The 14,744-nt window shown below is 34.7% G+C and overlaps 1 protein-coding gene across 1 annotated transcript in view; it reads left to right on the top strand.

The window, feature by feature from the left end:
- Positions 1 to 14,744, top strand: part of ADAM7 (ADAM metallopeptidase domain 7) — a gene marked incomplete at both ends in the record, with an annotated part of 74,938 nt that overhangs the window by 34,339 nt on the left and 25,855 nt on the right. The window contains 3 exons of the mRNA XM_082727444.1: positions 9,583 to 9,752; positions 11,972 to 12,056; positions 13,542 to 13,672. Of these exons, the coding sequence (XP_082583570.1) occupies positions 9,583 to 9,752; positions 11,972 to 12,056; positions 13,542 to 13,672 (386 nt within the window). The remainder of the gene's footprint in view (positions 1 to 9,582; positions 9,753 to 11,971; positions 12,057 to 13,541; positions 13,673 to 14,744) is intronic.

Raw genomic sequence — 14,744 nt, 5'->3', positions numbered from 1 at the left:
GAACCACAGCACTGAGGTTTGGTTTTCTAAGTAAATGACATTTAGTATTTAAGGAGGTTTCAAATAATGGTTACTAATCACAAAATTTATAAAAATATATAAAAAATTTATAAAGACTTGAATATTTACCATGCATAAATCAAATCCACTAATACATTTAAAATCACTGTTCCATAATCTAGCATTGTTGGAGAACTTGTTTCTGCTTCACTGTCAACTTCAGGCCTTTATCAAGGGTGCCTGCTCAATGGTCCTCACTCACATTCTTATCTCTTCTTCAGTAGTAATTTATTCTTATTTGTTATACAGTGATTGCTAGCCTAGTTATGGGACCCAGAGTATTTTGTTGCCCTGATCTATCCTGTCTTATGAAAGTTCTGTCATGAATGGGTCTTTGGGTACATTATTCTCACTGTGTTCTTCCTTCACTGGTAGGAGACATTGAATGATCTGGCCTTAGGATAGCGTCCTGCCTCTCCTCCAGGGCAACAAGTTCGGTTTTTTTGTTTTGTTTTGTTTTGTTTTTATTTTTCCCATCTTTCAGCAACAATCGGTTTTTCACTTGAGTTCTGGGAGCATAAAAAAAATGCCCCACTCTCAACAAGTGATATGTCATCTAGACAGCTAATCAATAAACAGTGGTTTTAAACAACACTATAGACAAAATGAAGCCAACAGGTAAATACAGAGTATTCCACCCAAGAGCAACAGAATACACCATTTATTCTCAATAGCAGACGGAATATTTCATAGTATATGTTATATAGACCACAAAGCAAATTGCAAAAATTCAAAAAGATGGAATTTATATCAAGTACGATGACAGCAAGAATACTGGAAAATGTGTAAATATGTGGAAATTAAAGAACACATTCCCAAACAACAAATGGATCAAGGAATAATGGAAGGTAAAATTTTAAAAAATCTTGATACTAACAAAAATGGAAACATATCAAAAGTTAGGAGATGCAGCAAAAGCAGTTCCAGGAGGAAAGTTTATGGTTGTAAATGCATACATACATCAATTTAAAAAAAAAAAGCAAGTAAACAACTAACGTTATACCTTAAGGAACTACAAAAAGAAAAATAAACTAAGCCATAGTTAGTACAAGGAAAGAAGTAATAATGAGATTAGAACAGAAAAAAAAAATTGCTGAAGGCCATATCGAAGCTAAATGCTTTTGTATCTCTGGAGAATGAGTCTGGTGGATTTGAAGATATTCCCAAGGCAACAGTTTCTCCCATCCTTCAAGCCTATACCACCAAGGGAGGTTATCTCCAATCTCCCACTCTGCACATCCAGAATGGGAGATTGGAGATTACATCCCTTTGTAAAATTACTTATGTCCGTCTCTTTCAGAAGGTCCTACACTCTCATTTTATCCCACACTTACCCTTTAACAATTCCTTACAAATGTCTGGTGAATTCTTCTTATGTGTTATATGATGTCAACATCTCTTTTTCTCATGCTCTGCCACTGGGAGATGCTCTATCAATAGTACCATCTCTCCCCAAAGGAGGCGCTCTTTCCTTAGATTTCAAGGTACTATTGGCCCTGTTACCGCAGCTAACTTATGGTTTGAAATTATACAACTTTGTAGATTCTCTAGCTTTTTCTTTTTGTCAGGGTAGCAAAAACATTCTTTCCAACTTTACACATCTTACCCAGAAGTATACTTTCTCTAAACTTTAAATTCATGTCTATGGAAATTAAAAATCCTCCCCATATTATTCTAAAAATAGGAACAACGTGGAGAGGAATGGTTATATCTCATAGTCACCTCCGTTTTCTCCTGTTTATTTTTATTGATTGATTGATCGATTGATTGATAAAGGTTTTTGTAAGTTTTTTAAAAAATATTTTATTTATTTATTTGACAGACAAAGATCACAAGTAGGCAGAGAGACAGGCAGAGAGAGAGAGGAGGAAGCAGGTTCCCTGCTAAGCAGAGAGCCTGATGTGGGACTGGATCCCAGGACCCTGAAATCATGACCTGAGCCAAAGACAGAGGCTTTAACACACTGAGCCACCCAAGCACCCCAGGTTTTTGTAAGTTTATTCATGACTTGATTCTGATCCTATTCTTCAAATAATTCTTGCAGTGTTTATAACCATCTTTCCTCCTATCAAGGTTTTTAGGCATTTTCTCCTGTTTTATTGGGACATATAATGGACATACACTGCTGTGTAAGTATAAGGCATACAGCATGATGGTTTAATTTACATAAATTGTGAAATGACTACCACAGTAGGTTCAGCTAACATCTTTCTTCTCAAATAGATACTATGAAAAGAAAAGAAAAACCCAAAAGAATAAAGGAAAAATAATTCCCCTTGTGATGAAAACTCTCAATATCAATATCAACTCTTATTAACAACTTTCCTACCCATCATACAGTATGGTTAGCTGTAGTCATCAGTTGTACATCTCTAGTACTTATTTATCTTCTTACTGGAAGTTTGTACCTTTTGACCACCTTCCTCCAATTTCCCTCTCTCCACACTCAATCTATGATAACCACAAGTCTGATCATTTTTCCTATGAATTTGTTTTTTAAAAATTCCATATATGGGGCGCCTGGGTGGCTCAGTGGATTAAGCTGCTGCCTTCGGCTCAGGTCATGATCTCAGGGTCCTGGGATCGGGTCCCGCATCGAGCTCTCTGCTCGGCAGGGAGCTTGCTTCCCTCTCTCTCTCTCTCTGGCTGCCTCTCTGTCTACTTGTGATTTCTCTCTGTCAAATAAATAAATCTTAAAAAAAAAAAATTCCATATATAAGTGAGATCATATAGTGTTTGTCTTTATTTGTGTGACTTATTTCACTTATTTCACTTAATGTAATATCCTTTAGGGTAATCTATGTTATCAAAAATGGTAGGATATCCTTGATTTTTTATGGCTAAATAATATTCCATTATATATATCTACTACAACTTCTTCCATTCATCCATTAATAGACACCTTGGCTGTATTCATGGTTTGATTATATAAGAATGCTTGCATAAACATAGGAGTGCAGTTCTCTTTTTGATATACGCTTTTATTTCCTTTGATATGTTCCCAGAAGTGGAATTTCTGTAAAAATTTTTGAGGATCTTCCACATTTTTTTCCACAGTGGCTTTTCCAATTTACAGTCCCACCAACAGTGCACAAGGGTTCTCTTTTCTCTATATCCATACCAGCATTTATTGTCTCTTGTCTTTTTAGTGATGGCCATTCTAACAAGCAGAGATGATATCTTATTTTGATTTTAATTCACATTATCTTAATGACTAGTGATGTTGAAAATCTCATCATGCACTTGTTGGCCTTTCATCTATCTTTTTTGAAGAAATGTTTATGCAGTTACTTTACCCATTTTTTAATTTGATTTTTTTTTTTTTGCCATTGAGTTAATGAGTTTATATATATTGGATATTAACCCCTTAGATAATGGCTTGTGAATATTTTCCCCTCTTCCATAAGTTCTCTTTACACTTTTTTATTGGCTTCTTTTGCTGTGCAGAAGTTTTTGTTTGATGCAATCCCACTTGATTGTTTCTTATTTTGTTGCTTGTGCTTTAGACATCATCTCCAAACATTCATTACCAAGGCCCATGTCAAGGAACTTTATTTCTATGTTTTCTTCTGGGATTTTATGGTAAAACTCAGCTTAACTCTTCAATCCACTTTGATCCGTTTTTCACTTATTCTCATCAAGGGTATTAGCCTGCAGTATTGTTTTCTAATAATACCCTTTCCTGGTTTTGATATCAGGGTAATCCTGGCCTTGTAAAATTAGTTTGGGAATGTTTGCTCCTCTTTGAGTTTTTTGGGAAGGTTTGAGAATGATTGATAGCAATTCCTTTAATGTTTGCTATAATTCACCAGTAAATCTATCTGGTCCTGTACTTTTCTTCATTAGGATATTGTGATCACTGATTCAATCTCCTTACAAGTAATTGGTTTGTTCAGACCTGACCTTAAGACAAATGAAAATGGAAACACACATGAGTCTTTTATTTATTTCCTCTTTAATTTCTTCTTTGATCCATTGATTGTTCAGGAGAGTGTTGTATAGTTTCTATGTGTTCATGAATTTTCCAGTTTTCATCTTGTTCCTGGTTTCTAGTTCCATGCCGTTATGTCCAGAAAAGATACTTGGTATGATTTTTTATCATTTTTGAATTTGCTAAGACTTGTTTTAAAACCTAACATATGGCCTACTCTAAAAAAAATTCTATGTGTAAATAAGAATATGTATTCTGTTATTGTTGGATAGAAAGTTCTGTATACATTTGTTAGGTCCTTTGGGTCTAGAGTATTGTTCAAATGCACTGTTTATTTATTGATTCTGTGTCTGAATGATTTATCCTTTGCTTGGGGTTAAATATTACCTTTTTTAAAATTTCTCCTCTCAGTTCTCTAGTTTTTGATTTGTATATTTATGTTTTCCAGTATTGGGCACATAAATATTTACAGTTAAGTCTTCTTGATGTATTGACACTTTTATCATTATGTAATGGTCTCTGTCTCTTTTTACCATTTTTTGTTTAAAATCTATTTTGATATATGTATAAATACATATACTTTTTGGGGGAGGAGGAATGGGGTTATCATTTGGTAGAAATGATTTTTTCCATCCCTTCATCTTCAGTTTATGTGTGTCTTTAGGGCTTACATATTTTTTGTATGCTTTGTATTGCTAGATTTTGCTTTTTTAATCCCTTTACCCACCCCGTGTCTTTTGATTGGATGGTTTAATTTGTTCACATTTAAAGTAATTATTGGTAGGTAAAGACATACTATTGACATTTTCTGAATTGTTTTCTGGTTGTTTTATAGATCCATTGTTCCCTATTTCTTATCCTGCTCTCCTTTTTTTTTTTTTTTTTTTTTTTTTTGTATTTTGATGTCTCTGATATTGGTATTCTTTGACTTCTTTATTGTATTCCTTCATCTAATTACCAGAAAATTTTCCCTTGAAGTTATCATGAGGTTTATGTAAAATATCAAACTTATCAGATCCTAATTTAAACTGATAACAATTTTTTTAAAGATTTTATTTATTTATTTGACAGAGAGAGATCACAAACAGGCAGAGAGGCAGGCAGAGAGAGAGGAGGAAGCAGGCTCCCTGCTGAACAGAGAGCCCGATGTGGGGCTTGATCCCAGGACCCTGAGATCATGACCTGAGCCGAAGGCAGTAGCTTAACCCACTGAGCCACCCAGGAGCCCCTAAACTGATAACAATTTTTAACTTTAATAGGACTAATATATTTGACACTTCCTTTTCTCCTTACTATTGCATTACCTGCAGTTAAAATTTTACATTATTTACATTTTTTACATTATTGCAGTAAAAATTTACATTCTTTAATATTTTGTAACTAATAACATTGTACATATTGTATTTATGGGTTTTTTCCCTATGTTCATCTTTTTAAAGGATTTTATTTATTTATTTGACAGAGAGAGAGATGACAAATAGGCAGAGAGGCAGGCAGAGAGAGAAGGAAAAGCAGGTTCCCTGCTGAGCAGAGAGCCTGATGTAGGGCTGGATCCCAGGACCCTGAGATCATGACCTAACCCTAAGACAGAGGTTTAACCCACTGAGCCACCCAGGAGCCCGACTCTGTTCATTTTTGAACTTTTAAATTAGAGTTGTGAGTTATACACCCTATTACCAAATTGCAGAATCTAATGATCACTATATATTTACCATTACAAGTGAGATTAATGTTATCATTTTGTGTTTTTTTATGATGTTAATGAGCAATTTTTACTTCTATTCAAAGAGGGATTTAACATTTCTCCTAAGGCAGGTCTAGTGGTAATGAACTCCCTTCCTCAATTTTTGGTTGTTCAAGAAATTTTTTTTTTCTTTAAAGATTTTATTTATTTATTTGACAGAGATCACAAGTAGGCAGAGAGGCAGGCAGAGAGAGAGGAGGAAGCAGGCACCCCACTGAGCAGAGAGCCCAATGTGGGACTCGATCCCAGGACTCTGAGATCGTGACCCGAGCTGAAGGCAGCGGCTTAACCCACTGAGCCACCCAGGCGCCCCTGTTCAAGAAAATTTTTATCTCTCTTTCATTTCTGAAGGACAGCTTTACCAGCCATTGTATTCTTGCTTGGCAGTTATTTTGATATTACATTATCTCTTTGCCTAAAAAGTTTCTGTTGAGAAATCTGTCTATAGGGTGAAGGGATTTAAAAAGCAAAATCCAACAATCTCTTATATGTAATGCCTCTCTTTTCTCTGCTGCTCTTAAAATTCTTTCATCTTTGATTTTTGACAATTTAATTACAATGTATCTTAATGTAGCCCTATTAGGTTTAATCTATTTGTCTTTCAGACTTCATGGATCTAGATGTCTATTTCTTTCACCAAGTTCAGGAAGTTTTTAGCCATTATTGCTTTAAATATACTTTCTGTCACTTTTTTTTTCTCTTCTCCTTTTAGAATCCTCATGGTATTTTTACACTGTGTCTCATAATTCCAGTAGGCTTTCTTCACTCTTTTTCATTCTTTTTTTCATTTTGCACCTCTCACTGGGTAATGTCTGCTGTCTAATTCTTTCTCCCACATGGCCAAACTTCTCTTTTTGTTCATGAATTATTTTCCCAATTGTATTTAGTTGTCTGTGTTTTCTTATAGTCTGCTAAACTTCCTTAGAGGATTATTCAAAATGGTGTCCCTGACAGTTTATAGATCTCTGTTTCTTTATGGTCAGTTATTGGAGCTTTATCAGTTTCCTTTCGTGGCGTCACGTTTACCTAATTTTTCATGATCCTTGATTATGAATTAGATTCTCTGCCCTCGTACAGTGGGAGAAGCAGCTCTAAAACTGGAATATATCTTTGTTGTCTTAACCTAAGCTGAACTGCACTCCAAGATCCCCAGCAAAAAACAGCATCGCTGGCTCTGGTCTGTGAACTATGCCTTTCTCTTGTGCCTTTCTTGAATTTTCTGAGATGCACGGCTTTCAGGTGTTTTACCAAACTTCAGTCAGTTGGGACAAACACCCTCTCTTCACATTGGGTGGGTTATGTCTCATCTTCCTTGCCTGGGTGGCTACTTCAGGCAACTCTCAATTTTTCAAACCAGGCTCTCCCGTTAGAAGGGACCAGAATCTCCCCTCAGCCTTGGCTAAAAATTAGCCCCCTGCCTCTGTGTAACTCAGGAAGCCGTCATGCTGGAATAGGTTTCTCCCTCTATCTGAGCAAGGAGTATTCCTGTTAAATATTTCATTGGCCAAATAGCATAAAGCTGAGAAGCAATTACTATTAATTTATATGGGAATGTTTTTGAGCCAAAAAACAAACAAACAAAAAACCACACACACACACACACACACACACACACACACACACACACAGCAACACAACTTCTCTTAGGCTTTTCTGGTACCTTGGAACACATCTTCCTAACAAATGCACAAAAGAAACTGAGATAAGCACTGATGCTCACAGACACACTTCAGAGCTACAGTGGCTTGGTGCTGGACAGTGTCACCTACCGGGGATGACACTGCAATGGCTCTACAATGGCTCACCACAAAGCAAACATTGAGCATCACTTTTGCTTTTTGCCTTTTCTCATAAAAGCAAAAATCCTCTTCAGATTTCTTTTGTTCAGTGAAAACGGATTCTAATGTTGGCCTTTTGTGAAAGCAAATGGCATAACACAAACTTAAAAATTAAGGAATACCTGTATTGGCTTTTTGCTGAGAGTAATCAGCTCTATCCGCTCAACTCTTGGCTCAGGAATGTCATTAGCTCTTCTAGTCAGATAGAACCAGAAGACTCTCCCCACAAGGGGTGGGGCTATGTCTCAGTTCTCTTGCCTAGACTACTCTGCCTTCAATCAGAAAGGACCAGGAGCTACTCTGGCTTTGTGTGTGAATTAATCCCCTTGCCTATGTGTAGCATGGAAGGGCTCATACCTGGTAATGGCTCTGCTCTGAGAGTGATCTGCTCTGCTCCTCTGCCTCTCAGCCCAAGCTCCTTTTATCCTGTTTCTTATATTTTGTGATTGTCTTTATCACTACCCTAACACTGACACAAATATAAGACTCAGTCTTTCTCTTTGGGTTTCCATCACCAAAGTAAGCATAAATACAAAATTGGTGCAAATTACTGAACTTTTACTAAAGATATTCAGTTTAGATTGGGAAGTCATGCCAATCCTTTATCCTCCACAGTACCCACACTCATTATTTTACTTCATTTTCTCTCACTTACTTTCACAATATCTTTACCCCTTCATCTCGGAAAGTTCAATTTTTTTCTCTACTGTGAAGAGTGAACCAACTCTTCACAATCTCCCAAATAGTATATACAAACCCTTCCAAGCATTCCACAGATGCAGCATGGATTTTATCTTATAGGGTATGTTTTCACTAGAAGAGAGCACATTCATAGGATGATAAATGATAACTATTGTTTCCATTTGTACTTTCTCCGGTTTTATGGACCTAAAGCCCACCCATGAATGGTAGAGACTCCAAGGAGACCAGGTTAAAACAAATATATTGTTCTGTGGTACCTGACATATAAGGTCTATTAAATGCTAAGGTCAGGGTTAAAAGGAATGGACATTACAGGCTCCAGAATGGATTTGAAATCATGATTTAACTAAAGGTCTAACTTCATGATTCTTTAAAGGAAGCCTAGATCTTGGGTTTATGAAATGACTTTGTTGGGTTATTATGTTGACACATGAAATTCAATATATTCATATTATGCAGGTTAAGAAAAGTAGAAAATTAACATGATGTTATTACAGCCATGATGTAGCACACTTCTTAATAACGGATTGCATGCTCTACTATTATTGTGTGAATGACCTCATCATTTCTGACCTTAACTCAGTGTTCATAGTTCATTCATTCTTTCAATCTACTTTGAACTGCTGTTAGGAATTATAAAATTTATATAACATCTTTTGCCTCAAAATCTTCATATAATATTTGCTTCAACTCTGTCTTCTTTTGTGCTGGCATCAAAGTATCTACTAACTCAGTGTTTACAAAATTGGAATGAAGTAAGAAGGTTTATGAGCTATAGCTATTTGTGCCTGTTTTGAGCTGTCTCCAAAAAGATTGAGACAGCAAAGTAGTCCTAAAAAATCAAACAAAATATGGCAGCTAGGCTATTGGATTTTGAAAACCAATATCAACATTCTAATCTGCCATAGAACCAACTAATGACTAAAATAGAGAGAAAGAACATTCATCCCTCTGTGTGCCACTACTAATAAATTCACATCTTCTGGTCAGTTATAATATGAGTTTTATTAAATTATTTATGCTAGACACATCTTGAGCCCAGTGTCAGTAAGGTTCATCATATTCAAAGAAAATCAAATATTTTTTAAGTTAAATTTTTTGTTGGTTATGGCAATTTGCCCAGTATTCTGGGCAAGTTATACTATATTCTGTTTCAGTATAACCATTTGTAAAATAAGACCTGCATTTTTTGTTTATGTAACTCACATGTTAAAATTACTATTTTTTTTAATTATAGAAGAATATAGTAATGGTGAAGGATCCTTCTGTAGCTTGAGTCTATGAAAGTTTATTTCTCCTTTGAACAGATTTATAAAACCTTGGACATTCATGTGACATTGGTTGGCCTTGAAATGTGGACAAATGGAGATAAAATAGACATAGATTCAAATATAGAAAATACCTTATTACGTTTTTCAACTTGGCAAGAAATAATCCTGAAAAAGAGGAAAAAATTTGATCATGTTATATTACTCAGGTATGTAAGTGCTCTATTTTCCTGCATACTTTAGGTGAATTATAAATAGATAATAAATAAATAAACAAACAAACAAATGAACACCAACAAACTACTTTTTAAAACAATTTATTTTGCATAGTACACAGTGACAAAATGTTATGTCCAGTTATACATAAAATTTCCAAATCAAGTTTTAAATAATCTTTCTTTCTAATATTGATTAACACTGGAAAGTAAACATATGATACATTTACATTTCAGGTCAGGTTTGGAAATGTCACTGGATGAGAATGTATTTTTAGAATCAATTTACTTAACCAGCATCTAGCACTAACACCCTTAATTCTTCCATGCTGTGCCATTCCAATATTCCCTAAAACCTGTATTACTGGGAAAGTACCTTATTCTCTGGAAGTTTTCCCTCAGTAAAGTGTCCCTATCCAATGAATAGTGCTTCAAGAGCATCTCCTCTACTATTCATGAGGGTGGATAACTAAACTGCCACAGATTTAATATTCCTAGTAAAGTTATCTATAATATTAGGTCATTCCTAAGAAAGGGGGGCCCATTTTGATCATTTTTCTAATTCAAAATAGCTACCACACTACTCAGCCTATTAGGAAATGATAAATAATTGTGCAGCTGAACTGACCTTAACTTTGTGTTAACCATTGTCCTGTTATCCTATTTGTACAACTTTGGAGTAATGGAGTTTTGAGCATTTCTTCTGGTGCCCTTATGGCTACTATATAACAATGTTACCCACCTTATCTACTTCATCTTCCTGTAATAGTGGTGTTTCTCCTATGGTCTGCAAACACGGCCTACAAATGTGTGTCTTAACATTATCTAAATGTTAACTTCCAATTTGAACTCAGAACTGTGAACCTTCCAAAGCCTACAGCTGGAAGTCAAGTTCAGCTCTCTGACAGATTGATGAGAGTGAATCACACCTCTAAAGTAATATCACTTCTGATTTTTATCACTGAGATGGTCCACAGCACTTATCTCCAGGGAGATACGTGTACCTATCACCATAGCATTCATTGTGCACAAGATTAACCTCTTTGCCTATTTCTTGGACCTGTGTTTTAAAATAATAAATTAGTCTAGAAATATCACATGGTTATAAGCAAAAAACTTTTTACTTTCATGAACGTCTCTTATTCTGAGCAATAGCTTCTCACAGCAATAGTATGTCTGCAAATAAGGAAATGAGAAAAGTGCTCCTAAGTATCTAATTGCACATCATATTTGGGACTTATGTATTGAGTTCCTTGAATGTCTTCTCATCTATGTTCATGTAGCACTAGAAGTGATAATATATATGGCATTCTCATGTTGTGATTTTTGTTTCTAAGTAACCATGAGCAAGTTCAGAATCTAGATTGTGTCTGCTCTGATGCTTCATCTCCATAAGTGGTATTTTTCTAAGATCTACCAAGTCTAGGAAGACCAGAGTTCTAAATACTTCCAAGTATTACTGAGACTAAAAATGTAGGACATTTCAATAGTAAAGAAAGAAATAGAACATACCTTTTTGATCAAAAAAGCTAAAAATTGAAAGGGGCCATGTAGCCTGACCACTTTTCTCATAATTGAATCTTCTTAGTTATATATGTTCCAAGTGTGGTCTTTCAGCTCATAATCACTCTTTAAAGTGGTCTAACTCTAAATGTTCTTGAAAGCATATCAAATCTGGATTCCCTCAATATACATATCTACATTTATCTTTTTAGGTAATCCAGGAATAATTCATATGACAACTCTTTTAAATGTTTGATTATTGTTATCTAATCTTCTGTGAGTTTCTATGTTTGATTAAAATATTTTAAAAAACTTTAACTATAGCTAATTAATCCTTATATGTGTCTATTTACTATGTTGTATTTTTATCTCCAAACATTTTTTTAACTTAATTATTTGATCTTTTAAGTGGTTTTATCCAAAGCTAAGTGTATGATAAGCCCTGTAAAATTGAACTCACATTTTATTATTTTTTTGAAAATACATTTTTTATGATTTCAACTTTAGATTGTACTGACTTTTTCAATACCTCTAATATACTACATAAGCTTAATAACAACTAAGATCATCTTCAATTCTAGAACTCTAAGAAAAAAAAGGCACTTTTATGTGCAAAGGCACTAGCATTTTGAGGATTCATTGCAATCCAATCTTTGTGTTAATTAAACCACTGCCTCAGACTGAAGAGTGTATTTGCATCTTGTTTATAGTGGGAAATGGCTCTACATACATGCACAAGGAACTTCTTATTCAGAGGGTATATGCCTGCCCTATTATTCCTCCAGTGTTGTTAAGGTAGGCTGGGTTTTATTTGTTATGTAACTTAATCACAAAATTTGAAGTTAATTTCTATAAATTGTGTGTCCCATTGAAGGGGACTAAGGTCACCTGGGTGGTTCAGTTGGTTCAGCATCCAACTCTTTATCTCAGTTCAGGTCTTGATCTCAGGGTCATGAGTTCAAGTTGCATGTTGGGCTCTGCTCTGGAGGTGAAGCCTACAAAAAGAGAAAGAAAGAAAGATAGGAAGAAGGAAGGAAAGAAAGAATGAGAGAGAGAGAGAGAGAGAGAGAAGGAAAGATCATGTATGAATTCTACCATATATCCCCACCAATATATACTACAATGAAATTGTTGTTTCCTTTATTAAATAGGAAAATAACAGTTTTATAAAAACTATAGATGAAAAATGAAGGTAAAGCAGTCTGTTCAGAGCTTTAAAAATCATATACAAATTGACTTACAAAGATTAGAAAAGTTTTTTGCATACTCTATATGTTCACTATCATTATTATCATTATCATTATTGTATCAAAACAACCTTGCGATTCATTTTCAGTAAGAGTAAGATGTTCAAACTGCTGACTTATCTATTTTATCTGGTATTTTTCCCAAATCACTAAGCTTCTAGTAGATGCTGTCCAAGTAGTCTCATCTAAGTCGTATTAAGACCTTGAAATTAAAAGCTTGTAAATCACCTATTCATTACATTGTTCCTTTTATGATTATGCCTTGATCATGGTATTTTATTAACACAAATTCTGCATAGTGGAGTCTATCTAATCTAGTATAGGCTATTGCCACTCCAATTATGACATTACAACCCATGCAGAACACTTTTTAAACTTCAAATGAGTAAGATGAAATAACCAAGTTAGGGGAATTTTACCTTTATAGTAATCTGGTATCCCACCCCTTTTTGAAAATTAATTTTTTTGTACTTACTATAGTGGCTAAAACATGAAATATAACTACAGACAGAGGGGACAACCAACTCTGCCTTGGATTTCAAATCACCGAACTTCTGGTTTTCTTAATAGTAGAAACTTCCTCCTTATGATTACATTACATACAGTTGGGCAGTGTGAGACTGTAGTCTGAAAATATGAACCACACACATTTTTTATTTTTACCATCTTTGAATATCTGGCATATAAAAGACAAATCAATAATGTTTATTTATTAGGACATTAGTTTATAATTTTTAATTATGATTTTTAGCTATTTGTATGAATGAGCTTATAGAAATCCAGCAATGATTATTACTGTGCAACAAAAAAGAATATCAAAATGTTAGAGACACTCAAAAGTCATTTTTCCAACCTCATTATATAATTAAAGGAACTGAGGGCAGGACAGGGAGGTAACAAAGGCCACAGCCTCTCAAACAAGTACTAGTTAACCGAAGCTAGAAACCAGGTCTCAACAAATAGTTCAAAACACTATGTGCTAAAGTGCATTAACTTCTAGAAATTTGTAATACACATCTTTTTTTGGCCCCAGGATCTTTTGCCTGACCTAAATGTAGTTGCAAGCAGAATTGCACATCAGCTAGGTCATAACCTTGGGATGAAGCATGATGATTACCCATGTACCTGTAATTTTGAGAGATGTGTGATGGATCGTGGTGGAAGGTAGGGTTCAAACAATGTAGAGAGTACATTTAAATATTTTGTGTGTGACTCTTAGTTAGAACGCCATATTGTAGGGATATATAGATATTATGTAAACAATTTCTAATATATTCCATAAGGTCTATTACAAAACCAGCCGTGATAGGCTGTTTCCCTTTGGGGCTAAATCTTAACAGTTGGTAGTATTGGTCCTAGTGACTCTAAAATTCCATCTGAGCATACTGCAAAAATATACAACAATTAATTAGTAAATTATACTAAGGTGCCTAGGAGAAGAATACACTCTATGTGCCTTGTTTTATCATCTTTGCTATAAACTCTAATTTATTCCAAATCTTTACTCAGATGTCTTTCTCAGCCAAGCCTTCCCCAGCCACTTGATCGAATTTTTCAATCCTGTCTCTAATCCTTTCTTCTTTGTTTTTTTCCCCCATTCTTAGTATTAATCACTACCTAATATAGTCTGTGCATTACCTACTTAGCTTGCTTATTATTCTATTCCTCCAACAAAATATAAACTTCATGAGGTCAGATTTTTTCTGCATTATACACTGTTTTATCACACTGTCTAGAAAAGTCCCAGACACGTACTAGGTACTGTATAAATAATTGTAGAATGAATGAATGTCCTATATCCTCCCATCATACTGTGAATTACCACAGCCAGCTCCTAAACTTTACACATTTTTTGAGGTCCTTCACAGAAAGCACATCATGTATTTCATATAAGAAAAGTGTTTATGATGATGATCAGCACTTCTATATATTGATTAAATGAGGTAAAATAGTGAAAGCACCCAAATACAGTGCCTGCCATAAAGTAATAACTAATGACTGATACCTAATTTTATATAATCAGCTATACAATTAGTATTATTTTTCAGGGCCCATCATTCCAAAGTAATGTTTTTAAGCCTCTAAAAGTCCATCTGTGTCCATTAGGTACCAATAACGGCAAGGGAGTCAAAACAAAAGAAAGACAGAAGGAAGGTAAATTTCAGTCTTTTTAAGTATTTGCACTTTTCAGAAGGATAGTACATTTTTCGGATGTGTACGGTATTACTAAATAAAT

This window comes from Mustela nivalis (assembly GCF_964662115.1).
Source record: "Mustela nivalis genome assembly, chromosome: 4".
Lineage (NCBI taxonomy): Eukaryota > Metazoa > Chordata > Mammalia > Carnivora > Mustelidae > Mustela > Mustela nivalis.
This window is presented reverse-complemented; position numbering and strand designations above follow the sequence as displayed.